The sequence below is a fragment of the Sinocyclocheilus grahami genome, unplaced genomic scaffold, assembly GCF_001515645.1.
Source record: "Sinocyclocheilus grahami isolate Dianchi unplaced genomic scaffold, SAMN03320097.WGS_v1.1 scaffold23.1, whole genome shotgun sequence".
Taxonomy (NCBI): Eukaryota; Metazoa; Chordata; class Actinopteri; order Cypriniformes; family Cyprinidae; genus Sinocyclocheilus; species Sinocyclocheilus grahami.
This window is the reverse complement of record NW_015505202.1, coordinates 425,692-453,319: the sequence shown is the minus strand read 5'-3', so window position 1 is coordinate 453,319 and position 27,628 is coordinate 425,692. Positions and strand designations below refer to the sequence as shown.

The 27,628-nt window shown below is 37.8% G+C and overlaps 3 protein-coding genes across 9 annotated transcripts; 1 reads left to right on the top strand and 2 right to left on the bottom strand.

Moving 5' to 3' along the window:
• Positions 1-624: 624 nt before the first annotated feature.
• On the top strand, positions 625-3,414 carry LOC107560372 (PDZ domain-containing protein 11). The gene is made up of 6 exons (XM_016244533.1): positions 625-688; positions 1,077-1,179; positions 1,263-1,403; positions 1,490-1,588; positions 1,680-1,740; positions 2,440-3,414. Exons 1-6 carry the CDS (start codon positions 642-644, stop codon positions 2,472-2,474), a joined length of 486 nt encoding a protein of 161 aa, XP_016100019.1. The 5' UTR covers positions 625-641; the 3' UTR covers positions 2,475-3,414.
• A 1,768-nt stretch (positions 3,415-5,182) lies between these two features.
• Positions 5,183-13,584, bottom strand: LOC107560366 (PCTP-like protein). Its single transcript, XM_016244522.1, has 7 exons — positions 13,370-13,584; positions 13,005-13,192; positions 12,528-12,675; positions 12,113-12,216; positions 11,195-11,312; positions 11,038-11,090; positions 5,183-6,299 (listed from the first exon to the last, which is right to left on the bottom strand). Exons 2-7 carry the CDS (start codon positions 13,188-13,190, stop codon positions 6,093-6,095), a joined length of 816 nt encoding a protein of 271 aa, XP_016100008.1. The 5' UTR covers positions 13,191-13,192; positions 13,370-13,584; the 3' UTR covers positions 5,183-6,092.
• A 1,199-nt stretch (positions 13,585-14,783) lies between these two features.
• LOC107560298 (ras-related protein Rab-6B-like) lies at positions 14,784-27,154 on the bottom strand. 7 transcript variants are annotated; one of them, XM_016244449.1, is made up of 8 exons: positions 26,940-27,154; positions 25,923-25,981; positions 21,169-21,222; positions 20,597-20,702; positions 18,204-18,315; positions 17,851-17,944; positions 15,804-15,870; positions 14,784-15,538 (listed from the first exon to the last, which is right to left on the bottom strand). In XM_016244449.1, the coding sequence occupies exons 1-8, from the start codon at positions 27,016-27,018 to the stop codon at positions 15,474-15,476; spliced, it is 636 nt and encodes a 211-aa protein (XP_016099935.1). In that variant the 5' UTR covers positions 27,019-27,154; the 3' UTR covers positions 14,784-15,473. The 7 variants fall into 7 exon arrangements, 6 of the variants coding, with proteins under 6 accessions (XP_016099935.1, XP_016099949.1, XP_016099927.1 ...); XM_016244463.1 differs by lacking the exon at positions 20,597-20,702 and adding an exon at positions 18,763-18,868; XM_016244441.1 differs by lacking the exons at positions 25,923-25,981; positions 26,940-27,154 and adding exons at positions 23,607-23,665; positions 24,624-24,819.
• Between the last annotated feature and the right edge of the window lie 474 nt (positions 27,155-27,628).

Here is a 27,628-nt window from a genome sequence, read left to right as displayed (position 1 = left end):
TTGGGTCGTTTGTAAAGTCACAGATACTGTACGGACAATACAGCTCAGTGTATCTTGCTCTGTTAAACGGAAAAAGTGACTTTACTAGGCTATACTGGATTAACACCATGCATTTCCGGTCAGCGGGAAAGCCGCGCCACCAGCTATCACAAGACCCGACCAAGTCCATGGTTGACACCCTCTCATTAGCATGTTGTGCAGAGGAAAAATAAATGTGGAACTACATTCAGAAATAAATGTGTGATCAAAAGAAAATAAATGGGATGAGTTTAGCATTTCCTTAAACATTTTCCATTTGTCCACTAATTTATTTTATTTATTTGCCTACTTTAATCACATGTATAATTATTTCTATATGTATTTAAACAAGAATTTGTGTATTTATACAGACATTTATTTATTTATTTGCATATTTATTTATTTATTTGTGTATTTATTTATTTATTGTTTTTGCAGGTTTCGTACTCCATACCGGAAAGGGGACTTGTCACAAAAGTGACCGAGAGGCCACATTTACAGAGTTTGAAAGGTATTTGGGGGGGGGGAAATGCGTGAAACTGTCCCAATATCAATATTTTCTTTAACTCTCCATAGTTTTGTTGAGGATAACGAAAGAAAAAAGAAAAAAAAGTGCTGGTCACATGATCTGTAGAAGGGCGGGGCTAATGGTTCGCTCGAGGAGTTCTTGGTGAGTTGACGGACAAAACCCAAACTGTCGCGCAAAAACAGCTGTATATATTGCCTGTCTTTCAGTTTAGTATGAGCATATTTGTAACGTCAGTTTATTCGCGCAGCGTTTTGATCATTTCTATGGCTTCGGCTCATTGTGCAGCGCATCTTGTGTTTACTGTTGAGTGTTAGCAAGCTAGCCTGCTGTACAATGAGAACCGTAGAGTGTGCATCTACACCCAATTCATGATAAATCTTTGGTCATTTCATGCTTTACCTATCAGTATATTCACAGTTTTGTAAATAATTTAGTATTTAAAAATAAAAAAAGAAACCTTACACTTAAAATATATCGAGGACGATTGAGGATCATAATTTCACCGTTTTTCTCGCTCCCTCAATTCTAGCTCGAAAAACATGGACCAAAAGATTCCGTACGATGATTATCAACTGCCAGTAGTGTTTCTTCCTTCCTATGAGAGCCCTCCTGCATGGATCCCTCCACAAGAGGTGGCTGTTATTGAACGCTATTTTTCCAACTCATCTTTTGTGATCACATTGACCTAATTTACATCTTTCTTTCTTATAATCAGAGGATACATCACCCTGACTACAACAATGAGCTCACTCAGTTCCTACCTCGCACTATAGTGTTACAAAAGCCCCCTGGTGCACAACTGGGCTTCAATATCCGTGGAGGAAAGGCCTCACAGCTTGGTATATTTATTTCAAAGGTCAGTTTTGCCTTTTAAAACCTTCTTTATCTTTCGGCTAAAGAATTGACTTCATCATCTTGGCCTTGCTCAAAATGTTTTGACAGGTGGTGCCAGATTCAGATGCCCATAGGGCAGGACTGCAGGAGGGGGATCAGGTGCTTTCTGTCAATGACGTGGACTTTCAAGACATTGAGCATTCAAAGGTAAGATCTGATATGTCAGTCCGAAAGGCTGAAACACGCAGGATGTCTCGTCGTCGAAATAGTATTGGTGTGATCTTGATTTCTCTCCTAGGCTGTGGAGATTTTAAAGACTGCAAGAGAGATTTTGATGAAGGTCCGATACTTCCCTTACAGTGCGTATTATTTTCATCCTTCCCTTGAGATAAAAAAAAACAAATCAGACATGATGGTTTCAATATGTAGTGAATTCCTTTATATTGTGATATATTTTATGATATTCTAGTCAAGTTGTGTATTTCTTTCTATTCGAGGTCTATAGTTGATTATTTCAGATACTGTAGTCAAGTCACCTTTATTTATAAAGTGTTTTATGCAATACAGATTGTTTCAAACCAGCTTTGCAGTAATAAACAGGGAACTTCAAATATGAGACACATTTAATTTCTGCTGTAAAGCATCTCTGAAATGACAAGTGTCAGTAGTGTTCAAGTATTCAGTGTTGATATTTACAGCTATTGAACTTAACTGAAACATCAGTTATGAAAATTCCACTATAAGCAGCTATTAACAGTTATTGTCATTATTTAGCACAAGTCGGTTCAATATGGATTCAAATCAATTCAGTAACTGTTGATGTCGTAAACAAATTCAATTCAGCTGTAAAGTAGCTCTACTGAAGACAATGGTGCAATCCAGCTCATTTCAAGTATTGTTCTCATCCAATAGTATCTAATAATCTGATAATATTACTGAATGTTAAGTGTTTTTTTAAACCCCAATTTAGCAAACCAAATGTGGCAGTAGTGAGCATTTCAGTTCACTTATTCAGTTGGAGTACCTGACATAAATGGGTTGTGCATCTGTTTTTCTAGACTACCAGCGGCAGAAGGAGAGGACTGTACACTAGGTGGCAGAGCTGACCTTCATGACTGAACCGGTGCAGTGACGCAGCTGATGAGGCGTTGGTGTGCCAGCCAAACCTTCAGCTGCCCTGCATCATCTTCCTCCCACTAACTATTTGCTCTGACTAAGAGACTGCTCAAAGAAATCATCTTCAAACACTTCACGACATGCCTGATGATTCACAGCTTCTTCACCCATAGTGGTGGTTTTGAGTTGTGCCAGTTTTGAATGCAGCTGGTGAAATTTTCAGATACTTTCCCCTCTTCTCTGTCTTCTCATCATTTCCTTTCTTCTGGGAAAATAAGCATATTCTATGAGATACACTATATTGCCAAAAGTATTGGGTCACCCCTCCAAATCATTGAATTCAGGTGCTCTTCAGTGAAAGTGAAATTTCCTCACTACTGAATATTCCACGGTCAACTGTTAGTGGTATTATAACAAAGTGGAAGCAATTGGGAACAACAGCAACTCAGCCACGAAGTGGTAGGCCACGTAAAATCACAGAGCGGGGTCAGCGCATGCTGAGGCACACAGTGCACAGAAGGTGCCAACTTTCTGCAGAGTCAATAGCTACAGACCTCCAAATTTTGTCTGGCCTTCAGATTAGCTCAAGAACAGTGTGTAGAGAGCTTCATGGAATGGGTTTCCATGGCCGAGCAGCTGCATCCAAACCTACATTGCAAAGTGTCGGATGCAGTGGTGTAAAGCACGCCTCCATTGGACTCTAGAGCAGTGGAGACGAGTTCTCTGGAGTGACAAATCGCACTTCTCTGTCTGGCAATCTGATGGACGAGTCTGGGTTTGGCGGTTGCCAGGAGAACGGTACTTGCCTGACTGCATTGTGCCAGGTGTAATGTTTGGTGGAGGGGGGATTATGGTGTGGGGTTGTGTTTCAGGAGTTGGGCTTGGCCTCTTAGTTCCAGTGAAACTCTATAAAGACATGGATGAGCGAGTTTGGTGTGGAGGAAATTGACTGGCCTGCACAGAGTCCTGACCTCAACCCGATTGAACACCTTTGGGATGAATTAGAGCGGAGACTGCGAGCCAGGCCTTCTCGTCCAACATCAGTGCCTGACCTCATAAATGCGCTTATAGAAGAGTGGTCGAAAATTCCCATAAAAATTTTCCTAAACCTTGTGGAAAGCCTTCTCAGAAGAGTTGAAGCTGTTATAGCTGCAAAGGGTGGGCCAACTCCATATTAAACCCTACGGATTAAGAATAGGATGTCATTAAAGTTTAAGTGCATGTAAAGGCAGACGTCCCAAAACTTTTGGCAATATAGTGTATGTCGTGCATATGAAAAGAAAACATGGCAGATGTGTAATTTATTGAATGAAATTACTATAGACGGTTACAATATGAGTAAATTATGATCTGCTATTGATATCTTCACTTAGAGGCATTTGTTAAATGAAGCTGGTATTATGTTTAATATATATTATTTTATTAACTAGGTCTTTTTTTGTGATTGCATTTCAATTTTGTATTACAAAGCAAAGCTGTTGTTTAGTGATTGATGCCTTGCTGACAAACACATTGCTACTGACTAATTAATTGTCATTAAATCAATATGCTCATGCAAAGTACTTTTTGTGCTCATTTTTAAAGCTAAATTTGTATGATGAAAAGTCTCAAAGTGGGGAGGGAGAAATGCCAGAAGGGAATATTATATTCAGATCTTGTTACATTGTTACACTTACATTTATGATGTTAGGTAGAGTGGCTTTGTTAATATACTGTTTTAAGTAGAGGTACTATATAAACTAAGTGTTATTATTAAAGCTATTAAAGGAATAGTTCACCCACAAATGAAAATTGACTCACCCGCAAGCCATCCAAGATGTTGATGAGTTTGTTTCTTCATCAGAATAGATTTGGTTAAGTTAGCATAACATGACTTGCTCACCAATGGATCCCCTGCAGTGAACATTGAATTTTGTTGTACAAACATTGTACAATGACAATAAAGTATTCAATTCAGTTCAATGGGTGCCATCAGAATGAGAGTTCAAAGCTGATTAAAAACATCATAATAATTCACAATTAATCCACATGACTCAATTATTGTCTTGTAAAGTGAGCTGCCTGTTTATAAGAAACAAATCCATTATTAAAACATTTAAACTTCAAACCGTTGCTTCTAGCCCAAATACATCCATTATCCTTAATAGCGCTTCCTCCACTCAAAAAGCCCATCCTCTGTTGTCCTCTCACATCAAAATCCAAAAATGTCTTCATGCTGGATTTGTTTCTTACAAACACACAGCTTTTCACTTAACAAGATGTTAATAGATGGACTGGAGTAGTGTTGGTTACTCATGGATTATTATAATGTTTTTATCAGCTGTTTAGACTCTCATTCTGGCGGCACCCATTCACTGTAGAGGATCCATTGGTGAGCAAGTGATGTAATGCTAAATTTATCCAAATCTGTTCTGATGAGGAAACAAACACATCTACATCTTGGATGGGCAGAGGGTACATTTTCAGGGTTAACTATTCCTTTAACATTGAGCTAATTCATCGAATTACATCATTTCATTACACAAAATTCAAATGTAGCTTCTGCTGTGTTATTGGAGCTCAGTGGAACAGATGGCTGTTTATATGCAAATACCAGGTATGCCATGATCTTGTAAACTAGTATTGTGCAGTGCCATTAATAAACACACTAAAAGATGCAACATTCTTATTAGGAGTTTTCAAAGGCATTTTGAACATAATTTATTTAAAATTTTTGAAGTATAAAACCATATTACCCTTCAATGAGTTAGGACTTCATATACATACAATTCAAGTAATCAAACACACAAATTTACATATCCATCCTTCCTCAGAAAGAAAAACATCAAAAATATTGGTAACTTTGATCCACTGTTATCATGTTATTGCTAACGTCATTTTCTTTCATGTTCAAGGGCACACAACATAAGTACAGAAAAGCGCAATCATAACATTCCTCTGCCTTCTGATTTCTTCTGCCTGTTACAGGCAAATGAACTAATACCACTTCAAGTAATAAATCTCGAGGTAATACCACATTGTGTCTTGGACTGCTTTGGTCGTATTACAGGGCCTTTAATACAGGTTTTCTCCTATGGTTGCTTGGTGCCAATCATTTTCACACACGCCAATACAGACACACTTCTTTGAAAAGGCACACAGACATAAATACACAAACACAAAAGGATGACATTGAGAGGAACCTCTCCCCTACCATGGAGACTTAAAACAAGGATTAAACGTTTAACTATGCTTATTATAAAGAAATAAACAACAGCTTGTAGGTGTAGCTTTATCAAAATCATTTAGTAATAAATTAAAGCAAAAAATATCCACCTTCAAAAGGGTTTTAAATTAAATTAAGATGCAGAACTGCATAATATTTTTTTTGTTCAAGCACCACTATCGCACATGCGATGCCCTAAGCAACTCAAGACATGGATAATGGAATGTGCAGATCTGTGCACCAGTGATTGTAAACACTTACTCTGTGAGCGTGAAGGAGGAATGTTGGCATCAGCGAGCTATAAGTAGGGTGAGAGGTAACTGGACTGACCCTGTCACACAGACCAGAGTTAAAGACTGTCCATTTATGTCAACCTTTTTTTGAACCATTTTAGCTACTGTCCTCATTCTCTTGAGCATCCTTGGTCAAGCTCTCATCCACGTTCTCCAGCGAGTCTCCACGCTGGATGGACAGTTCTGCTGGATCCATCATGGGCAGTTCACTCTGTATGGGGTACAGCCACGGCTTATGATCTGGAGAATTTGCTGCTTTCCATGCAGGGTAGTTCTGACCGGCTTTATGGACGCTTCTTAAGACCTGTGGAATGGCACAAGAGAATGAGGGAGTGGTACTAGTATCAGCGGAAGCGGCACTGAACTTTGTTTTTTCATTCTCGTGTAACCCAGACAATGAAATGGAATCCAGTTTTACTTCATTTTCAAGCTGTGCAGTGACTCAAATTGCAGCAAGTCTTTTTTCTCAAGCCTAGCTATAAATAAACAGTGTTTCTGGTTTCTGTCTGAGTCTTCAGAATTTTTGGCAGCACAATGTATCACAGTGCGAAATACTGCCTATAAAGTCTGACTTCTGAACTGAAGTTAATGAGTCTTTTTTACGTTTTGTTTTAATACAACAGTATTACTAGACATCAAAACAATCCACTTAATCCACAAATAAAATTGTATTTCAAATAAATGCTTTTCTATTGAACTTTCTATTTAAAAAAATCCTGATAAAGAATGTATCAAGGTTTCCACAGAAATATTATGCAGCACAACATTTTCAACACTGATAATAATAATAATAAATCATTCTTGAGCAGCAAATTTGACGCTAAAGATTGGAGTAAGACTGGAGTAATGATGATGAAAATTCAGCTTTGCAATTAGAGGAATAAATTACATTTTAAAATATATTCTATGAAAACTGTTTATTTCAATTGTAATAACATTTCACAGTATTACTTTTTACTGTATTTTTGATCAAATAAGTGCAACCTCGGTAAGCATGAGAGACGTTTTTCAAAAACATTTTTGAATGAAAGTGTATATATACACTTATGACTAAAATCTTAACACTTGGGGCCTGTACCATGATGGTAGTTGAACAAATTCAGGGTTACAGCATTAGTTTCGAGTTGACAAAACCAAACCACTCCAATCCAGCTTTGTTGGTACCATGATGCTGATCATCAGCTTTCTTTGTCAACTCAGGCTTTGATCCTGAGTTTGTGGAGCGCGTGCGCATGAATGTTTGACATCAGTGGCGAATAACCAATCACATGCCTTGCAACACAGAGCAAGTGTGATTTACTTCTCACGAGAGAGCCAGCGAGATTCAACTCTCTTTTGCTAAAGGTTAAGAGATTGAAGAATATGAGGAATTTAAACGCATTTACTGTACATTGAAGAAAGTACTTGTCCATGAAAAGAGGATAAATAAAAGAAATGATCTCGCTCTATAAGTGCAGTCATAAGTGGAACTTGTGAAGTTAATTTATATAGTTGATATTATATAGTGATAGAGACTCGAACATGTAAAGTCACATGTAGTCATTTTTAAAGCATTATCTATTGATTCTACAGCTTATTTATTTATATTACATATGATCTGTATATATTAATATTCATTTTCTAAAATTGCTTGTGTGTAACGGATTAATAATAATTTAAATCATATAATAATTACATAAATCATATAAAATAATTCTAAGTAATTATCTTTTTTTGTTTGTTTGTTTTTTTACTATATAGTGACCTTTAATTTGGAGGAAGAGGAACTGGGGGAGTGACTTTTTCGTCAGACATGTGTCACTGTGCTCACATCTGATTGGTCCAATTTCAGTTTGAGATCTCTTACCCAGAACAAATCCTGCCCTGGGGCAGGTTAGCTGTGAAGTGTAAGTTACTATGGCAATGAATGCCGCTAAAAGCCAAGCCACTTTCAAGGTACCTAAAAAACCCAGGATTGGTGCAAACTAAACTGAAACTTACCTGGCTAGCCAGCTAATCCGGCTTCATGGCACAGGCCCCTGATTAATGGTCAATGGAAAGACAAACACCTCAGTGTTCAATAATAGTTTATAAACACCAAGCGTGACAAACAGTCCACGTTATCAGTGCCCTTTGGACAGAGATACTGTCTGGGAACACTGCAAACAGCCCTACCATATGCAGTAACAATTCACAAGACTATGAAAAAAAAGGCCACAATGCAATGTCATACTGAGCTCCTGTTCTTAATTAGAAGAACATCTACATCATAGTTATCTTTGGATAACAATCTGAACACTCAATGAGGGCTGAAGAATTATTAAAAGCGTTAATAAGTGTAAAATGCCACTGCTTGCGGTGTCAGTGATTATCATGAATGATTAATAAAGAAAAGAGATTTGTATATAATAGGAGCCTAAGCGACACTCTCTTTTGTAAATAAAAAGAATGACTGAATGTAGTCATGCAGCCTACAGACAGAACAAGATAAACAAGTTTCACTTTGGCACAGTAAGTGCTGCGTGAGCGTCTTCAGTACAAGATCTTCCAGTAGGTTTCCATGGTAACAATTGGGATTTCACAAGCCTTAAACACAGTCCTACATAGAAAAACACTCGCATCCTCAAAGAGTACATCTACAGAAACAATAGTAAGAGACGAAATATGTTTACTTACTTTTGGAGCCAGGACCTGAGATGCTTTGCTGACAATCCACTTTGGAAGAGACCCTAAAGGATTAAAAAAATCATTCAAAACAGCAACAAATTTAAATCTTACAATGTAAATAAATGATGGGTGAACATTTCAAAAGAAGCAGGGAATCTGTTCATACCTCTGGGATCAGCTTGTGAGAGGTACGTGAAAATGCAGCTGTTGGGCCCTGTTGGTCTGATCAGGTAACCTGTCAGAAAGGAAACGGCCCTTACCAGATCCTTCCGTGGGGGAAATTTCTAAAATGATAGCAAGACTTTATTAAAATAAAAGTCCCCCCCATTTCTGAACATAGACGTGAAAGTGCACTACACAAACTTAAATTGTTATAATTCATGAACGCTTCTGAATACAGACCTATGGTTGGACTCTTTTTAAAGAAGACAAATCGCCAAACATTTTCACAACAGGTTTTACTCTAAAATTGCTATAAAATTAAAGCCTAACTCTAAATAAGTTATGTTCCAAATTTGAAGGTGTTATACCACAAAACTCCCAAACTCCACTGAATTTTTTTGATGCATTTTTCTGTCACAAATGTCTAAATTTCTGTCAATTTGACTTCTATCAGAATCAGAATCAGACCTTTCCAACGATACGTATTTTATCAAGATTATAAAAAGTGTTGATTCTAAAAGACCGTAATACATTTTGTAATATGACATTTGACCCCGCCTGCTAAGGGGGAGGAGACCGCCAAAAGATTTAAAGTACCATTTCCATGGTAAAGCAATGTCCGATTTCAAAATAGTTTTCACAGGATGAATTTTGAGGTTTTAAGCTTTCAAATGATATATAATTTATGATGATCACTAAAATATGTGATGGGGTAAAAAGACTGATCTGAGTTTGGATGGATGCAAACTTGTTCGAAAACAGTCATTATTTTTGCAATTGTTTTGGCACCACTAGTGGAGCAGATGACATTTTACCTTTAAGTAACTCTGATATTTCACTAGCCAGTCCACTAACTCTATAACTCAACGTACGTAACACAAAACGTATGATGACAGAAGGCGTAACTAAATAAAATACGTACCGGATGTAGATTGAAGAATATGAGGAATTTAAACGCATTTACTGTACATTGAAGAAAGTACTTGTCCATGAAAAGAGGATAAATAAAAGAAATGATCTCGCTCTATAAGTGCAGTCATAAGTGGAACTTGTGAAGTTAATTTATATAGTTGATATTATATAGTGATAGAGACTCGAACATGTAAAGTCACATGTAGTCATTTTTAAAGCATTATCTATTGATTCTACAGCTTATTTATTTATATTACATATGATCTGTATATATTAATATTCATTTTCTAAAATTGCTTGTGTGTAACGGATTAATAATAATTTAAATCATATAATAATTACATAAATCATATAAAATAATTCTAAGTAATTATCTTTTTTTGTTTGTTTGTTTTTTTACTATATAGTGACCTTTAATTTGGAGGAAGAGGAACTGGGGGAGTGACTTTTTCGTCAGACATGTGTCACTGTGCTCACATCTGATTGGTCCAATTTCAGTTTGAGATCTCTTACCCAGAACAAATCCTGCCCTGGGGCAGGTTAGCTGTGAAGTGTAAGTTACTATGGCAATGAATGCCGCTAAAAGCCAAGCCACTTTCAAGGTACCTAAAAAACCCAGGATTGGTGCAAACTAAACTGAAACTTACCTGGCTAGCCAGCTAATCCGGCTTCATGGCACAGGCCCCTGATTAATGGTCAATGGAAAGACAAACACCTCAGTGTTCAATAATAGTTTATAAACACCAAGCGTGACAAACAGTCCACGTTATCAGTGCCCTTTGGACAGAGATACTGTCTGGGAACACTGCAAACAGCCCTACCATATGCAGTAACAATTCACAAGACTATGAAAAAAAAGGCCACAATGCAATGTCATACTGAGCTCCTGTTCTTAATTAGAAGAACATCTACATCATAGTTATCTTTGGATAACAATCTGAACACTCAATGAGGGCTGAAGAATTATTAAAAGCGTTAATAAGTGTAAAATGCCACTGCTTGCGGTGTCAGTGATTATCATGAATGATTAATAAAGAAAAGAGATTTGTATATAATAGGAGCCTAAGCGACACTCTCTTTTGTAAATAAAAAGAATGACTGAATGTAGTCATGCAGCCTACAGACAGAACAAGATAAACAAGTTTCACTTTGGCACAGTAAGTGCTGCGTGAGCGTCTTCAGTACAAGATCTTCCAGTAGGTTTCCATGGTAACAATTGGGATTTCACAAGCCTTAAACACAGTCCTACATAGAAAAACACTCGCATCCTCAAAGAGTACATCTACAGAAACAATAGTAAGAGACGAAATATGTTTACTTACTTTTGGAGCCAGGACCTGAGATGCTTTGCTGACAATCCACTTTGGAAGAGACCCTAAAGGATTAAAAAAATCATTCAAAACAGCAACAAATTTAAATCTTACAATGTAAATAAATGATGGGTGAACATTTCAAAAGAAGCAGGGAATCTGTTCATACCTCTGGGATCAGCTTGTGAGAGGTACGTGAAAATGCAGCTGTTGGGCCCTGTTGGTCTGATCAGGTAACCTGTCAGAAAGGAAACGGCCCTTACCAGATCCTTCCGTGGGGGAAATTTCTAAAATGATAGCAAGACTTTATTAAAATAAAAGTCCCCCCCATTTCTGAACATAGACGTGAAAGTGCACTACACAAACTTAAATTGTTATAATTCATGAACGCTTCTGAATACAGACCTATGGTTGGACTCTTTTTAAAGAAGACAAATCGCCAAACATTTTCACAACAGGTTTTACTCTAAAATTGCTATAAAATTAAAGCCTAACTCTAAATAAGTTATGTTCCAAATTTGAAGGTGTTATACCACAAAACTCCCAAACTCCACTGAATTTTTTTGATGCATTTTTCTGTCACAAATGTCTAAATTTCTGTCAATTTGACTTCTATCAGAATCAGAATCAGACCTTTCCAACGATACGTATTTTATCAAGATTATAAAAAGTGTTGATTCTAAAAGACCGTAATACATTTTGTAATATGACATTTGACCCCGCCTGCTAAGGGGGAGGAGACCGCCAAAAGATTTAAAGTACCATTTCCATGGTAAAGCAATGTCCGATTTCAAAATAGTTTTCACAGGATGAATTTTGAGGTTTTAAGCTTTCAAATGATATATAATTTATGATGATCACTAAAATATGTGATGGGGTAAAAAGACTGATCTGAGTTTGGATGGATGCAAACTTGTTCGAAAACAGTCATTATTTTTGCAATTGTTTTGGCACCACTAGTGGAGCAGATGACATTTTACCTTTAAGTAACTCTGATATTTCACTAGCCAGTCCACTAACTCTATAAATCAACGTACGTAACACAAAACGTATGATGACAGAAGGCGTAACTAAATAAAATACGTACCGGATGTTTCACGGAGAAGTTAATGATCACATACTCATTTTCAGATGCCTGCCATGAGCGCAGGGTCACCACATCTCTGTTCTTCAATGGGTTCGGGCAGAGCCCTGTGAATAAAGAATAAAAAAAAATATATATATTTTTTTTTTCCATTTTATGACCTGTAGGACCATAAACATCCACAACATTAAAAGACGAACCAAACTGACAATAATGTTGACTATAAATACACACAAAAACATGGTCCCAGGAGGCTTTTCTTCAGTTCTTTACTGCACTGCAATAAGCCACTGTGTATGTTACTAACAGTGTTCGGTGACTACCACTGAGACTAACAAAATCCCAAAAGATAGAATGACCGTAAGATAAGAAATAAATCTCAATAACGGATACAAATTTAAAAGGTTACATGACTCACATGAATAGTAGCCCACATCAGCATTAGGAGCCAGACGAGCGATGTCAAAACTCTCAAGCATCGTAGGGTCCCATGTCTTCCGGTACATGCCGTCATGAAGCACGTCAAACATGGTGGCAGCCGATACATCCTTTATGTTCATTCTACACTGCATTGGAAACAAAGCATTTGCTTTAGTGTTGTTACGGCAGCAGTACACACAGGTCTGGTCATGTAAATTAAATAGAGGGGAAATGTAAAGATATCGTGGGGGTCCATAGAAAATATATATATGCAAAACGAATAAACAAACATACAAATAAATAATATATAACCACACACCCACACATTTTCATAACTCCTATTAAATCATGTATAACCATTGACCCATTAAACATGTTATGATGTAGTAATATTAATGTTCCTAACAAAAGTTATAACATTTTTATAAAGCACACGAAATCATAAACAGTTAGATGCAGCAGGCAAACATCTTACCTTGATTTTGTGCACTTTGGAGAAGTTCCCTTTGCTGTTTGTAGAAGCTGATAAAGGAGCCACCTCGACCCAGACCTCCATGTCATTTTTATCATATTTACTGAGCCAGTTCTCCGTGGACAAGCATTGTCTTTTGAATTCATTAAACATGGATTCATCTGGAACTATTCCCGTACCGCGAGACATACCTGAAACAACAGAGTCACCGATCAAAAATACAATCTTCCCAAACAAGATGCGTCTGAGGGAACTTGCTTCTATCAAGACTAAGTATCTTTGTTCTGTTCACAAAGGATGAGGTGTAACTATTATAGTCACAGATTAACCATTCAAGCTCGACGAGATTTTTCTCGCAAATTCCTTACCTGGCGTCAGCTCTTGCGCGTGGAAAAATCTCCTCACCACTTCCGGGAGTAGAACAGGTGTATTACAACACCGCAAGATGCGCAGCTAGTCACTCAGCACTGAACCACAGTGATTTGGCACACTGACATGATCCTGATTTATATTCACAGGCTTTTATGTTCTCAAGTAAGACTGTTGAACATCTGGCACAGACTGGGTGTGTCGGACCGCCCGTATTGATTGGTCATTCGGGTTCAGGTCTAGTGGTCTCTACTGCTCCACTGATTAGCATGATTAATTCATAAAGGAACCGCTAAGACGAGCTGTGAACTCCGCCTTGTGTTCATCAACCGAAAACCTTCAAATCACCGGCAACATCATTCAACCGGCTCGAGCAGTGAGGCAGCACTCATCAGTGAGAGACTGAATGGACTGTATGATACCAACAGAGGGCCAAACAGAACTTGAGAGTTTAAAAACGTATTCAGTTTATTAAAAACGTTCATTTTAATAAAAGGGCCAAATAGTCTAACCTTTTGCATATTGCAGTATACTTTATACTTTTCTATATACATTAAAGTTTTTATATATTTTTTAATATATATATATATATATATATTTATATTAAGTTTATAATATGCACAGACACATTTATTATAAACTTTTATTGAATAATTATATTTCATTTTAAAAATACAAAAAGCGTAAAGAGGAACATATTGCATAAAACTAAACATTCAGACACCAACTTTTTGTTTTTTGATGAAAATCACGATTCCCACATATTGCTAACTGCCATTCCAGTCAAGCATACAACACACTGTTTCACAAACTAGTGAGATAATAAATAAACACATGAAACCAACAGTCTTACGACGAGCAATACCAAGACGTGTCTGTACACTAAGCAATAGCCGTGTTGAAGGAAGAAATCTAAATATCCCATTTAACAAAACCTCATTAGCTCTATGCAACGTTAATAGGCTCGAGCAAACCACAGCGCTGTGGCCTGAACTGGTGCACTATGACAACAAAACAAGCAAGGCATTTTGTGTTAAACCGTCTCTAAACTGCATGCTGTTCCTACACTTGCGCAGCAAAAATAAGGCAGAAAATGAGTGGAATTAGTGTGAATTGCTTTCCATATCCAAGGTCAGATCGACGTGTTATGATAGTTTGGTTAGTATGTACACGTTTTTACAATTAACGTTAGGTTTTGTAAATACAGTCGTGGATAAGTCATTAAATATCTTAGGTTTTGAGTTTTAACTAAATTAAATGTGTTTACAAAGCAATTTCCCTTTACTAAGAACATTAAATCCTATTTTTTTCCCCAAAGCTCAATACATTCTACATCCATGCAACCCTCCGAAAATTCCTGTATAAAATTGGCCTGTCCAAGAATGAGGATTGTCACAAACAAAACCAAACTCATTTTTTGGCCATACATGTGTATTTCCTGAAACAAAAATACCTTTACGTGATATCTGGTCCCAAATACCATCTTTAACGTGGAAACATCCAATTATAAAGAACATTGTGTCCATGATATTTCACAACAATTTCAAAAGAGATCCCTTCTGTATCTTTCTTTAAATAACTTCTGCCAAAGAAAACACACTAACAAAATAGTGTGTAATGTAAAAAAAATCATATGAATCAGTAACACAAGACTACAGCCTCTCAGTACAATTAATGTCAAGCTCTTCCTCCGGTGAAATTATAAAAAGACTTAAAATGATGACATCAGCCCCAGCTCTGAAACATGGTAACTTCACAACAATTATGAACTCAACTCAAACACAAACTCAAGAGCATGTGAGTGTATATCAGTCTGCAATCCCATATAATGCCATGCAGCCACAACAGATGAGAATCTGAACGGTTTTAGCACTTAATCTATGCTGTGATTTTACTTTTTTCCCCATTAATATATGTATTTTTGGAATCCATTTTAATACAGAGTAATAGCACATCCACACGGTTACTCTGAAAAGTCACTGAGTCGAAGAGAAAGAAAAGGTTCTCCGCTCATGACACGAGGAACGTGAGAGGAGTGAGTGACCACTGAGAGGCAAGCTGTTTGTGTGTGAGGGGGTCGAGTGAGGGGGATGAGGGTGGTTACTAGCACGAGCAGCTGCTCTCGGTAACGGGCAGCTCCGGAGGCTTCTCCAGTTTGATGTCGATCACTGAAAGTTCAGGTTAAGGATCAGTTAGTGACTAGATCATGTGAATTCGTATAAGTATGTCTTTACCCTTGGATTACCTTACAATCATTTCTGTTAGATGTCATTTTTTGATTCCCGTTATGGTTTAAATCATGAAAAAAAAAAGAAAAAAGCACTGGCTTGTGATCTCCTGCTATCAGGCTGATGCGGACAAACTGATTCTGACATTTTAATGTGAGTGATGTTATATTTGTCAGAAGCCTTTTACGGTGCATGTGAAGGATACTGTCCTCTTTGCTTTTCTCTGGTGTACTATCCATTCCAGGCAAAGCAGCAGCAACACGACGAAACAGCTAGAAAAATAAAAAAAGGAAGTTAATTAGCTAAAACCTCTGATGCTTGGGCTATATGTACATAAATCAATGCTGGTTTAATATAAAATATATCTTAGTTGTAGGGGAGATTGGGGCTAGTTGTCAGAGGTTTTACTCTAGTCAATATTTCTACGGTTATTTTTTATTTTTTTTATAGACATCTTAACTATAAAAAAGCATTTCCACTTATATTGCACATATACACACATGGATCTTTTGTACAACTGCAAATGTCTTTACCGTCTCATTTGATCAATTTAATGTCTCCTTGCTGAGAAAAAAAAAAGTATTATATTCTATCACAACCCGATGCTTTGAATAGTAGTGCATCACTTATGAAAACTTTCTTATGTGCAACTAGCCCCGGCCTCCTCTATTTAAACTAAATTATAACTCCTACTGGGTAGAGATGTAAAAGGAGTGTATTTCTGATAACACTACTATTATAAAAAAAACTAAGTTAAAGAGACTCCATGTTCTACTCATTCTGACAATAAAAAGCAATACAATATGCTAATAAAAAGCACAATGCACAAATGAAATGTCTACATCCAGTCTGTGAATAGCAAGTGGTGCTACAACACAGCACAGAGAGAAAAATCATTCTAGTGATGCTTGGTCAACATGCAAAGGACATCTGTGACACAGGACATGGACACAGGACACAGGGAGCAATTCAAGCAAACGAAACGAAACAAAAACACAAAACAGCAGCACAATAGCACAGGACACCTGTGAATGTGAGGCGGGGGCAGAATGGCTCATAATGGGTGAGGCAGAGAAAGATAGAAACCAAAGGAAGCACAAGATAGTGTGGTTGAGGGAAGGTAGGGCTGGGCCGTCCTCGTTTCTCAGTGATTCTACCTGTTTGACATTGTAGCCAGTCTTTGCGCTGGTTTCAATGAACATGACATTCAGTTCCTTAGCCCTCTGCTCGCCCTCCTCCGTGGTAATCTGTCTGCTTGACCGGAGCGGGGAGGAGGAAAGAAATACAGAGACAAAAGAACTGCATCAAGAAGAAGAGAAAGAGACAGAGACTGACTGAGGATCACATTAGTAATGGGGAAAAAGAGGAATTAGTGTTTTGATAGGACCCCATCATAGGTTGAAAAGTTGAGAAATGGCTGAAATCGTAACAATGATAAGAGATCACCGCACTGCAGTTCAAAACATTTGTTAATTGAAGACAACCTACAACAAAAAAAATAAATGAACAGCCTATCAAGAGAAGTGATAATAACGTCGTTGGCACTTAAAAGTATCCCTTGTTTATTTTCAGCTTAAAGAGAGAGTTCACCCAGCAATTCATATTCTGTCACCCTCATGTCGTTTCAAGCCTGTTTGACTTGCATTCTTTTGTGAAACATGAAAGAGTAGCATAGAAGAATAGAGGAATATCCAAACTCCTTTCCATTCATTTAAAAAGCAGCATGGACATTTTGCTAAATGTCTTCTTTTGTGTTCCACTGAAGTTGTTATACATGTTTGTAATGACACAGGGGTGAGAAATGATGACAGCATTTTCAGTTTTTTGGGTAAACTACTCCTTTAATGTTTCTACACTGCAAAGTAGAATGCTTCTAAACAGGCAGTGATGTACAAGCAGGCGTTGATCATCTTCTGCAGAGGCGGGGTTTAGCCACACTATTACATCATAAAGTGGCACATTCCATAACCTGTCATTTTGGCAGATCGGCTTCAATATAAGCTGTTTTTAGACTAACGAGAAAGTTTTGAGATCTGAAACGTACAAATGACCTCTTACATGTCAAAAGATCAAGGGAATTTTGATTTCTCAGTTCATGACCCCTTTAAACATTTATTCAAGTTGTATTTGTATTACTCTCATTGTGTGTTTAGCTCATTTTTACAACCTGAGACAATCGACAATATGCCACAGATTTGGTTACATAAATTAGAAACCTTAGGCCTACACTACATCTGTATCATTTCACCCACCTGTTTGACGTTATAACCAGCTTTGGCGCTGGTCTCTATGTACATCACACCCAGTTCCCGAGCTTTTTTCTCTGCTGCCTCTACTGACACTTGCCTGCCATAGTCCATAGTGGAGGTGTGGACACAGTTCAAATTAGAATGGGTATGAAAAACAAAAGTAGTAATGGGAAATCAAAAATAAAATCAACACAAGAGAAAATATGATCAAACAGAAAAGAAACAATGGCACAAATTACTCAACATAATATTTAAATTAACAAAAAGGAGAAAACTGAACACAAAAAATAACTTAAAACGTGACGTCTGAGAGCAGAACAAAGGATGTGTTCATCAAACTCCTTCAAATACTGTACCTTTTATCAGCCAAGTCTGTCTTGTTGCCAACCAACATGATAATTACATCACTTCCTCGCTCTGTTCTGACATCATCTATCCACTTTGAGGTTTGCTGGAAAGAGTTGAGATCTGAAGAACAGAGGGAAAAAAGTCAGGCAAGGACTCATTAAAAAGGAAAAATGTCTTGTGTTGGAAATGACTTCATTGCTTGATCGATTTTAAAAAATCAGTTTGCACAATCCAAATTTGGCAGTGGTCAAATCACACTTGATTCATTTCAAAGCCAAGTTTTCTTAGAAGAAAGTATGCAAGCAGACTGTTAGTATGAAGATTAACAAAACAGAGTTAAAGCACAGGTCATTTCTTTGCTCAGTAACAGCAGTTTGCTGTTAAAAGAGAAGCATGTACAATCTACTTTTCATTTATTCTGAATGAAATAATACAAATATTGTTCCCAAGCAACCATACTAAGATGAACTGCCATGACCTAGAAGCAGCTGCCGAATTGTGCTAACTGTGCCCTGGAGGCATAAATCCTTGCTGAATGCTGACCCAATGAGTGAGGCTCAGACTCACTGGTGATGTCATAGACCACCACAGCAATAGTGGAGTCTCGGATGTAGCTGGGAATGAGGCTGCGGAAGCGCTCCTGCCCTGCAGTGTCCCACAGCTGGAGCCGAACCTGAGGGACCAGCAAACCGTGGTGTGCAAAGAAAACAAGTAGAACAGAGAAAAGAAAAGATATAAAGAGAGGATAGGGCAAGGGAGCAGGGTTAGAAGAAAAGGACAACATCAAAGAAACAAAACAAGAATGAAATGGAGAAATGCACCTACAAAATTGACCATTTTTTTTCTTTTGAAGTTCTGTATTTATAGATCATGACCACAAGTTTTTAGGAAATAAGAATAAGAATGATTTTAAAGACCATCTGAAGGCATTTCGGCATTTCTCCATTCCAGCTCTCTGAATGACGCTGCTTTCTGCAAGATGCTTTGCAAATGGCACTCCATACATTTTAGTATTGCTGGACATGCTTTCAGTCGAACCACATCATTTTATGGTTTTGAAATATTCATTAAAATAGGCCACATTGTTTTCATAAAGACCCAAAACTTATATAGTTTTATTTCATTTTCATATTTGATCATTCACACACTGTCATGCTGTTCCAAACCTATTTGACTTCCTTTCTTCTGTGGAACACAAAGTATTCTGAAGAATGTTTGCTTGTTTTGTCCATATAATGAAAACCAATGGGATCCAAAACACCACTGAATCCCAAAACAAAACACAGAAATTATCTTCCTTTGTGTTCATATCCTATTATGTCTGATCAGGTGTAAAAGCTATACTAAAAATTCAAACAATTTAAAAACATCCAAGTTTCAATTGGAAAATAGTAGAAAAGAATTCCCTAAGCTGGGAGGAACTACAGAAAAATGCCCAAATGTGGGTAAATGCCAAGAAAAACTTCAAACACAAACAGAAGAATCTTAATCCTACATTTTGCAAGTAACCAGTGAATAGATCAGGGGTGCCCAAACTCGGTCCTGGAGGGCCGGTGTCTTGCACAGTTTAGCTCCAACTTGCCTCAACACACCTGCCTTCAAGTTTCTAGTATGCCTAGTAAGAGCTTGATTAGCTGGTTCTCGTGTGTTCATTGGGGTTGGAGCTAAACTCTTCAGGACACCGGCCCTCCAGGACCGAGTTTGGGCACCCCTGGTATAGATGCTAAAACTGGAAGAAAGAAAAAAAAGGTTATTTTAAAAATGTCTCTTTTTTTTTTCCCATACAATGGAAGTCAATGGAGTTCCACGTTGTTTTGGATCCTACTGACTTTCACTATATAGACAAAAGCAGTTCTGTCTTTTTGGGTTCTACAGAGGAAAGTAAGTCATACAGGTTTTAGACCTACATGAGCAGTGTTTCCCATTCATTGATTCCCATACATCAACACTGACTGCCACAAATAGATTTAGGGCTTTTACTTCTTTGAAAAAAAAAAAGAGCACTGCACGTTTCAAAATCAAAACATGGCGCGGGTGTTTTTTATATGACTGTATCTTTGCAGGGAACCAACTGCCTTCAGAAAAGCTTCGATGTCATTTTCATTTCATCTTTCCTGATAAAGTGTTTGTGTATGTAGATAGATAGATAGATAGATTTTTCACCCCAGGGGAAGTGCCATCACATATAGAGTGTAAATCTGTGGGAAACACTGATGAGGGTGAGTAAATGAAGACAAAATGTATATATCTCTTCATATTAAGTGTTTTTTCATTTTATTTTAACTTTACCATGAATGCTCAAATAAACCAGCACACCTATAAAGCTACATGAGTGCCATTTACTCAAGCAGTACCCAACTTGACCCCACCATGTGGTGAAGCAGGAGCACTAGCTACCTACTTGCTATATCATAGACCACCACTGCGGCTGCTGAGTCTCTGATGTAGCTGGGAATGAGGCTACGGAAGCGTTCCTGCCCAGCAGTGTCCCACAGCTGTAGCCGAATCTATGACCGTCCATGCAGAACAACAGGCATGGGGACCCATTCAGCACGCAGCCATGGAAGAGAGTGGGGTGAGGTGGACAAAGACACAACCAAACTTAAAAAGGTGAAATCAAAATAAATGACAAACTAATGACATAAGTGTGATGAGCTACAAGCATGCATGAGGAATTACGCAAATGATAACTGTGATGAATCTGTGACATAGACAGTGAAACCACCTGATGGACTTCAAATAAATAAATAAAGATGTCTTATAGACTTTAAAGGAGATATTAGAAAACATCAAGGTGAATGACTTGAGCCAGTGTGTGTCAAAACCATCTACTATACTGGTACTAATATTGCTAGCCAATTTTTAAACTAAACTAGACTTTATACAAACATGCTAGCTTTCTAATAAGACAAAAGGCTTGGACACACAGAGACTCCTTGGAAATTATTCTAGAAATGCTGATCTCTGTCCTACCGTGCGGTCTTCCAAGTACATGGTTTTTGACAGAAAGTCTATACCAATAGTTGCCTGTAGAAAGAAACAATGAGTTTATTAGTGCACACTGCAAAATCGGTCATTGAAGGAATATTTGTTTTACTTTTTAGACTTTCTATCTTCAGTGGAACACAAAGGGAGATATTTTGCACAATGTTCATATTGCTCTTCTCCTTACAATGAATGCATACATTTACCAGAGTCTGATCAATTAAAAAACAAATGTCTCATAAAATTGTCCTTATTCACAGAAAATCTCATTTGCTCTTGTGCATATTCAAATTTTCTGCATCAAGACACTCTGTGTCCATGGCACCTCAATGGCACCAAATCTCACTGGTTCTCATGTGCATCATATGCACATGTATGAATGCAATTTGAGATCTACAAACTAAATTAACACTGGCCAAGTACCAAATGCAAGTTAAAATTCATTATACACTTCCGTTTAAAAGTTTGGGATCAGGACATTTATTTATTTTAAGGAAATTAATAGTTTTATTCAGCATTTAAGTATGCATTAAATTGATCAAAAGTGGCAGTAAAGACATTAATATAACATATAATTAACATATAATGTTAAAATAAGGAATGTTTCTTGAGCACCAAATCAGCATATTAGAATAATTTCTGAAGGATCATGCAACACTGAAGACCGGAGTAATGGCTGCTGAAAATTCAGTTTTGCATTACAGAAATAATATTTCACAATATTACGGTTTTATTATTGTACATTTATTAAAAAATGCAGTCTTTATGAGCATAAGAAACCTTTTAAAAATATTAAACAATCTTTCTGACCCCAAACTCTTGAATGGTAGTGTATGTTTACCTAGAAAGCCTAAAGAATAAACAATTATGTTTGTATGAAATGTACAGATTCACATCTAGACAGAGCACCTCATATATGATATCGCAAGTGAAACTATGCCCTGAGACCCATGCTACAAACAGCTTCACATTGCCATTGTCATGATAAAATATGTAGTAAATACGTAATAATGTAAATTTTTATGTAAAGTTTCATGGCCAGTAAGAAAAATATAATTTATGGCTGATTAATATTTTCATTTCAACAGACATTGCTAGTCTGCCAAAAATTAATTCTGGATGGTAACTAGAGAGCTTAAAGGGATAGTTCACCAAAAAATGAAAATTCTGTCATGAATTACTCACCCTCATGTCGTTCCAAAACTGTAAGATCTTCGTTCTTCTTCGGAACAAAAATTAAGATATTTTTGATGAAATCCGAGAGCTTTCTGGCCCTCCATAGACAGCAAGGGTCCTACCACGGTCAAGGCACAGAAAAGTTGTAAGAACATCATTAAAATGGTCCATGTGACATCAGTGGTTCAACCGTAATTTTACAAAGCTTCGAGAATACTTTTGGTGCGCAAAGAAAACAAAAATAACGACTTTATTTAACAATTCTTCTACCCCGAGTTACCATCTACCGCCATTATTGAGAGTAACACGACGCATGCACATGATGCTGCTGACGTAGAACACGCATGCGCTGTGCCTTGTTTACGAGCAGAGGAAAGCACACGCATGCGTTGTGTCACTCTCGATAATGGCGGTAGATGGTAACTCCAGCTAGAATAATTGTTGAATAAAGTTATTTTTGTTTTTTTGCGCACAAAAAGTATTATCATAAAATTACGGTTGAACCACTGATGTCACATGCACTCTTTTGTCAATGTTCTTGGTACCTTTCTGGGCCACCCTTGCTGTCTATGGAGGGTCAGAAACAGGGTTGCCAGGTTTTCACATGAAAACCCGCCCAATCACTACTCAAAACTAGCCTAATCGCGTTTTGACTGGGGTCCCCAGGTAAAAATCGCATTCCGGGGGGGTAAAATACACGTTTTTTTGGCGGGCTTCCCTGCTAAAATTTGCTTCAATCCACGGACATGAAAAACAACCTGTGGCAACAGTGTTAAAGTAGCCCAATTCCGCGGGAAAACCACGGAATTGGCAACACTGGTCAGAAAGCTCTCAGATTTCATCATAGTATATATCTTAATTTGTGTTCCGAAGATGAACAATTACGGGTTTGAAACGACACGAGGGTGAGTAATTAATGACAGAATTTTCATTTTTGGGTGCACTGTCCCTTTAATAGATGTTGGTCATCCTATACTTTTGCAACATTTTAACACTGTGACTATTTTTTCTATAAAGTATCTCATTTTGTGTACCATGGAGGAAATGTTTGGATCAACAAGACGATGAGTAAAATACAACACACTTTTTATTAGCGAGTGAACTATTCCTTTAGAGACCAACACTGAACCAAACCTTTGCGTTAGAGATTTTACAATCTCAGCAATATTTGGGCAGATATTAAGATGCACAGTAACACGGTAAGCATCTGTGAACGCAATATGGGCTCTGACAGTCAAAGCAGGTGTTACCTGATAGGTATTATCGAAGCTGTCATACATAAACCTGGTGATAAGTGAAGTTTTGCCCACTGTGGAAAAAGAGAAAAAACATAAAAGCATTAGAAATAAGGGCCTCACAGTAAATACGCCTCAAAACCTAGTGTGCTCCCTACATAGACAGCATGTTTGGTGTTCGCATAGAAAGCATATTGTCACGAAGGGAAGGGATGCACTGGTCTGCAGGATGAGTCTGAACTCTGATCGCTGTGTTGGCAACATGGGTGTCGCCGTCCTGCTTTCACAGCAACATACCATTTCAATACAGGCTAAGAAATGCTGTAACTCTCGTTTACGACAGGTCGCTGATCGTTGTTGTTCTTTTACGTCCGATCCAGCCATTATGAAAATTAAAGGTGGATGTGACGTGGATGATGTGGCAGTTAAACATCCCTGATGTGGTTTAAGATCTCATGATCTTGATTTTCACAGCTGGCTAACTAGAATCATGCTAACTGCTATCCGCTAGCAACCATCTTCACAACAGACAGTATTGTTTTATACACTGAACATGTTCATTCACGGTTGTAGCGCAATGTTGTTTGCATTTCATGAGTTAAAAACGAATGATCACACATAAAAGGCCTTTAAAATGGGAGATCTCTTTTGTGGCTAGTAACAGACAACACAAACATGCTAATACAAAGACTTGATGGCTGCCGTTGATTTCTAACTTACATGCAAGAATACACAAACACATAACAATAACATACTTTGTCGATTAAAGCTGAATTGAGTTGATAATCGTATCTTTTTTATATATAGTTCGGATACTGCAGGATGTTACGTTAAATGCCCCATGATGTCTGTTCGTGTATTGTTCATGACAACAGTTTACTGTAAATGTTGCTGCATTTGAAGTGCTTGTCCCCAATCGAAACTGTCAGATAATTATTTGCATGTGTATTTGGGAACATCTATCATTCTGTAGCATCTTTTCACCTGGCCTGCCTGTTTCTCTGTCCGCGTCTCACGTATCTGAACACTTACCGCTTTGCTCGCCCAAGAAAACCAGCTTAAATTTCCGCAGAGGGTTGCCAAACTCTCCGCCACCGGTCGTAGTAGACATATTTATCGAGTACAATAAACAAAAACTATCTAAATATTATAATATTCTGTGCGCGGACGAACGACACACAGTACAGTCCCGAGACGGAGCGCTGATAGCTGTCGATTCCTGAGAGTGACAGCGCCTCTTAGTGGCCAGAATGTGACATCAGTGGTTCAACCGTAATTTTACAAAGCTTCGAGAATACTTTTGGTGCGCAAAGAAAACAAAAATAACGACTTTATTTAACAATTCTTCTACCCCGAGTTACCATCTACCGCCATTATTGAGAGTAACACGACGCATGCACATGATGCTGCTGACGTAGAACACGCATGCGCTGTGCCTTGTTTACGAGCAGAGGAAAGCACACGCATGCGTTGTGTCACTCTCGATAATGGCGGTAGATGGTAACTCCAGCTAGAATAATTGTTGAATAAAGTTATTTTTGTTTTTTTGCGCACAAAAAGTATTATCATAAAATTACGGTTGAACCACTGATGTCACATGCACTCTCTTGTCAATGTTCTTGGTACCTTTCTGGGCCACCCTTGCTGTCTATGGAGGGTCAGAAACAGGGTTGCCAGGTTTTCACATGAAAACCCGCCCAATCACTACTCAAAACTAGCCTAATCGCGTTTTGACTGGGGTCCCCAGGTAAAAATCGCATTCCGGGGGGGTAAAATACACGTTTTTTTGGCGGGCTTCCCTGCTAAAATTTGCTTCAATCCACGGACATGAAAAACAACCTGTGGCAACAGTGTTAAAGTAGCCCAATTCCGCGGGAAAACCACGGAATTGGCAACACTGGTCAGAAAGCTCTCAGATTTCATCATAGTATATATCTTAATTTGTGTTCCGAAGATGAACAATTACGGGTTTGAAACGACACGAGGGTGAGTAATTAATGACAGAATTTTCATTTTTGGGTGCACTGTCCCTTTAATAGATGTTGGTCATCCTATACTTTTGCAACATTTTAACACTGTGACTATTTTTTCTATAAAGTATCTCATTTTGTGTACCATGGAGGAAATGTTTGGATCAACAAGACGATGAGTAAAATACAACACACTTTTTATTAGCGAGTGAACTATTCCTTTAGAGACCAACACTGAACCAAACCTTTGCGTTAGAGATTTTACAATCTCAGCAATATTTGGGCAGATATTAAGATGCACAGTAACACGGTAAGCATCTGTGAACGCAATATGGGCTCTGACAGTCAAAGCAGGTGTTACCTGATAGGTATTATCGAAGCTGTCATACATAAACCTGGTGATAAGTGAAGTTTTGCCCACTGTGGAAAAAGAGAAAAAACATAAAAGCATTAGAAATAAGGGCCTCACAGTAAATACGCCTCAAAACCTAGTGTGCTCCCTACATAGACAGCATGTTTGGTGTTCGCATAGAAAGCATATTGTCACGAAGGGAAGGGATGCACTGGTCTGCAGGATGAGTCTGAACTCTGATCGCTGTGTTGGCAACATGGGTGTCGCCGTCCTGCTTTCACAGCAACATACCATTTCAATACAGGCTAAGAAATGCTGTAACTCTCGTTTACGACAGGTCGCTGATCGTTGTTGTTCTTTTACGTCCGATCCAGCCATTATGAAAATTAAAGGTGGATGTGACGTGGATGATGTGGCAGTTAAACATCCCTGATGTGGTTTAAGATCTCATGATCTTGATTTTCACAGCTGGCTAACTAGAATCATGCTAACTGCTATCCGCTAGCAACCATCTTCACAACAGACAGTATTGTTTTATACACTGAACATGTTCATTCACGGTTGTAGCGCAATGTTGTTTGCATTTCATGAGTTAAAAACGAATGATCACACATAAAAGGCCTTTAAAATGGGAGATCTCTTTTGTGGCTAGTAACAGACAACACAAACATGCTAATACAAAGACTTGATGGCTGCCGTTGATTTCTAACTTACATGCAAGAATACACAAACACATAACAATAACATACTTTGTCGATTAAAGCTGAATTGAGTTGATAATCGTATCTTTTTTATATATAGTTCGGATACTGCAGGATGTTACGTTAAATGCCCCATGATGTCTGTTCGTGTATTGTTCATGACAACAGTTTACTGTAAATGTTGCTGCATTTGAAGTGCTTGTCCCCAATCGAAACTGTCAGATAATTATTTGCATGTGTATTTGGGAACATCTATCATTCTGTAGCATCTTTTCACCTGGCCTGCCTGTTTCTCTGTCCGCGTCTCACGTATCTGAACACTTACCGCTTTGCTCGCCCAAGAAAACCAGCTTAAATTTCCGCAGAGGGTTGCCAAACTCTCCGCCACCGGTCGTAGTAGACATATTTATCGAGTACAATAAACAAAAACTATCTAAATATTATAATATTCTGTGCGCGGACGAACGACACACAGTACAGTCCCGAGACGGAGCGCTGATAGCTGTCGATTCCTGAGAGTGACAGCGCCTCTTAGTGGCCAGAGATGGAAACGCAGGACACGCTTTGGCTGTGTTTCACAACCTAGTGCTAGAGAGCTGCCTGCCAATGCTGTCTAGGTTCCAGTCAAGTGGTTGAGCGCGATTATGATTGCCAAAATGCTGTCTTAGTAGGCAGGTGACTAGGTTTTGGGACACAGCCTATGTAGTACCTAACAATCGTGCAGCATTTAATTTTCTTTTTATCTTGTCAGTATTGCGAAATTATTTGACACAGCCTACAGTACATTTTCTTCATATAATTCCTAACTGTATTTAGGATATCAGTTTATGCATATTTTAAATGTTATATAAATATTATATATATATATATATATATATATATATATATATATATATATACTTATACTCATTTGGAGGGTAAATCATGAAATAGCATATCGATTTTAAAAATGTTTTATTGAAAATGTACACCATGGAATCTTACTACAGTTAAATATTTCACAAATTTCTTGTA

What these genes read in the sequence shown, in the direction of transcription:
- LOC107560372 (XM_016244533.1), top strand. Translation starts at nt 642, where the DNA reads ATGATCTGTAGAAGGGCGGGGCTAATGGTTCGCTCGAGGAGTTCTTG. An exon ending in GTTCGCTCGAGGAGTTCTTG is followed by an intron (nt 689 to 1,076) that starts GTGAGTTGACGG and finishes CCTCAATTCTAG; the next exon opens with CTCGAAAAACATGGACCAAA. An exon ending in TTGGTATATTTATTTCAAAG is followed by an intron (nt 1,404 to 1,489) that starts GTCAGTTTTGCC and finishes ATGTTTTGACAG; the next exon opens with GTGGTGCCAGATTCAGATGC.
- LOC107560366 (XM_016244522.1), bottom strand. Translation starts at nt 13,190, where the DNA reads ATGTCTCGCGGTACGGGAATAGTTCCAGATGAATCCATGTTTAATGAA. An exon ending in CCAAAGTGCACAAAATCAAG is followed by an intron (nt 12,676 to 13,004) that starts GTAAGATGTTTG and finishes TTTCCAATGCAG; the next exon opens with TGTAGAATGAACATAAAGGA. An exon ending in ACTTCTCCGTGAAACATCCG is followed by an intron (nt 11,313 to 12,112) that starts GTACGTATTTTA and finishes CTATCATTTTAG; the next exon opens with AAATTTCCCCCACGGAAGGA.
- LOC107560298 (XM_016244449.1), bottom strand. Translation starts at nt 27,018, where the DNA reads ATGTCTACTACGACCGGTGGCGGAGAGTTTGGCAACCCTCTGCGGAAA. An exon ending in ACAGACTTGGCTGATAAAAG is followed by an intron (nt 17,945 to 18,203) that starts GTACAGTATTTG and finishes GGACTATGGCAG; the next exon opens with GCAAGTGTCAGTAGAGGCAG. An exon ending in CTGGTTATAACGTCAAACAG is followed by an intron (nt 15,871 to 17,850) that starts GTGGGTGAAATG and finishes TTATTTTTCTAG; the next exon opens with CTGTTTCGTCGTGTTGCTGC.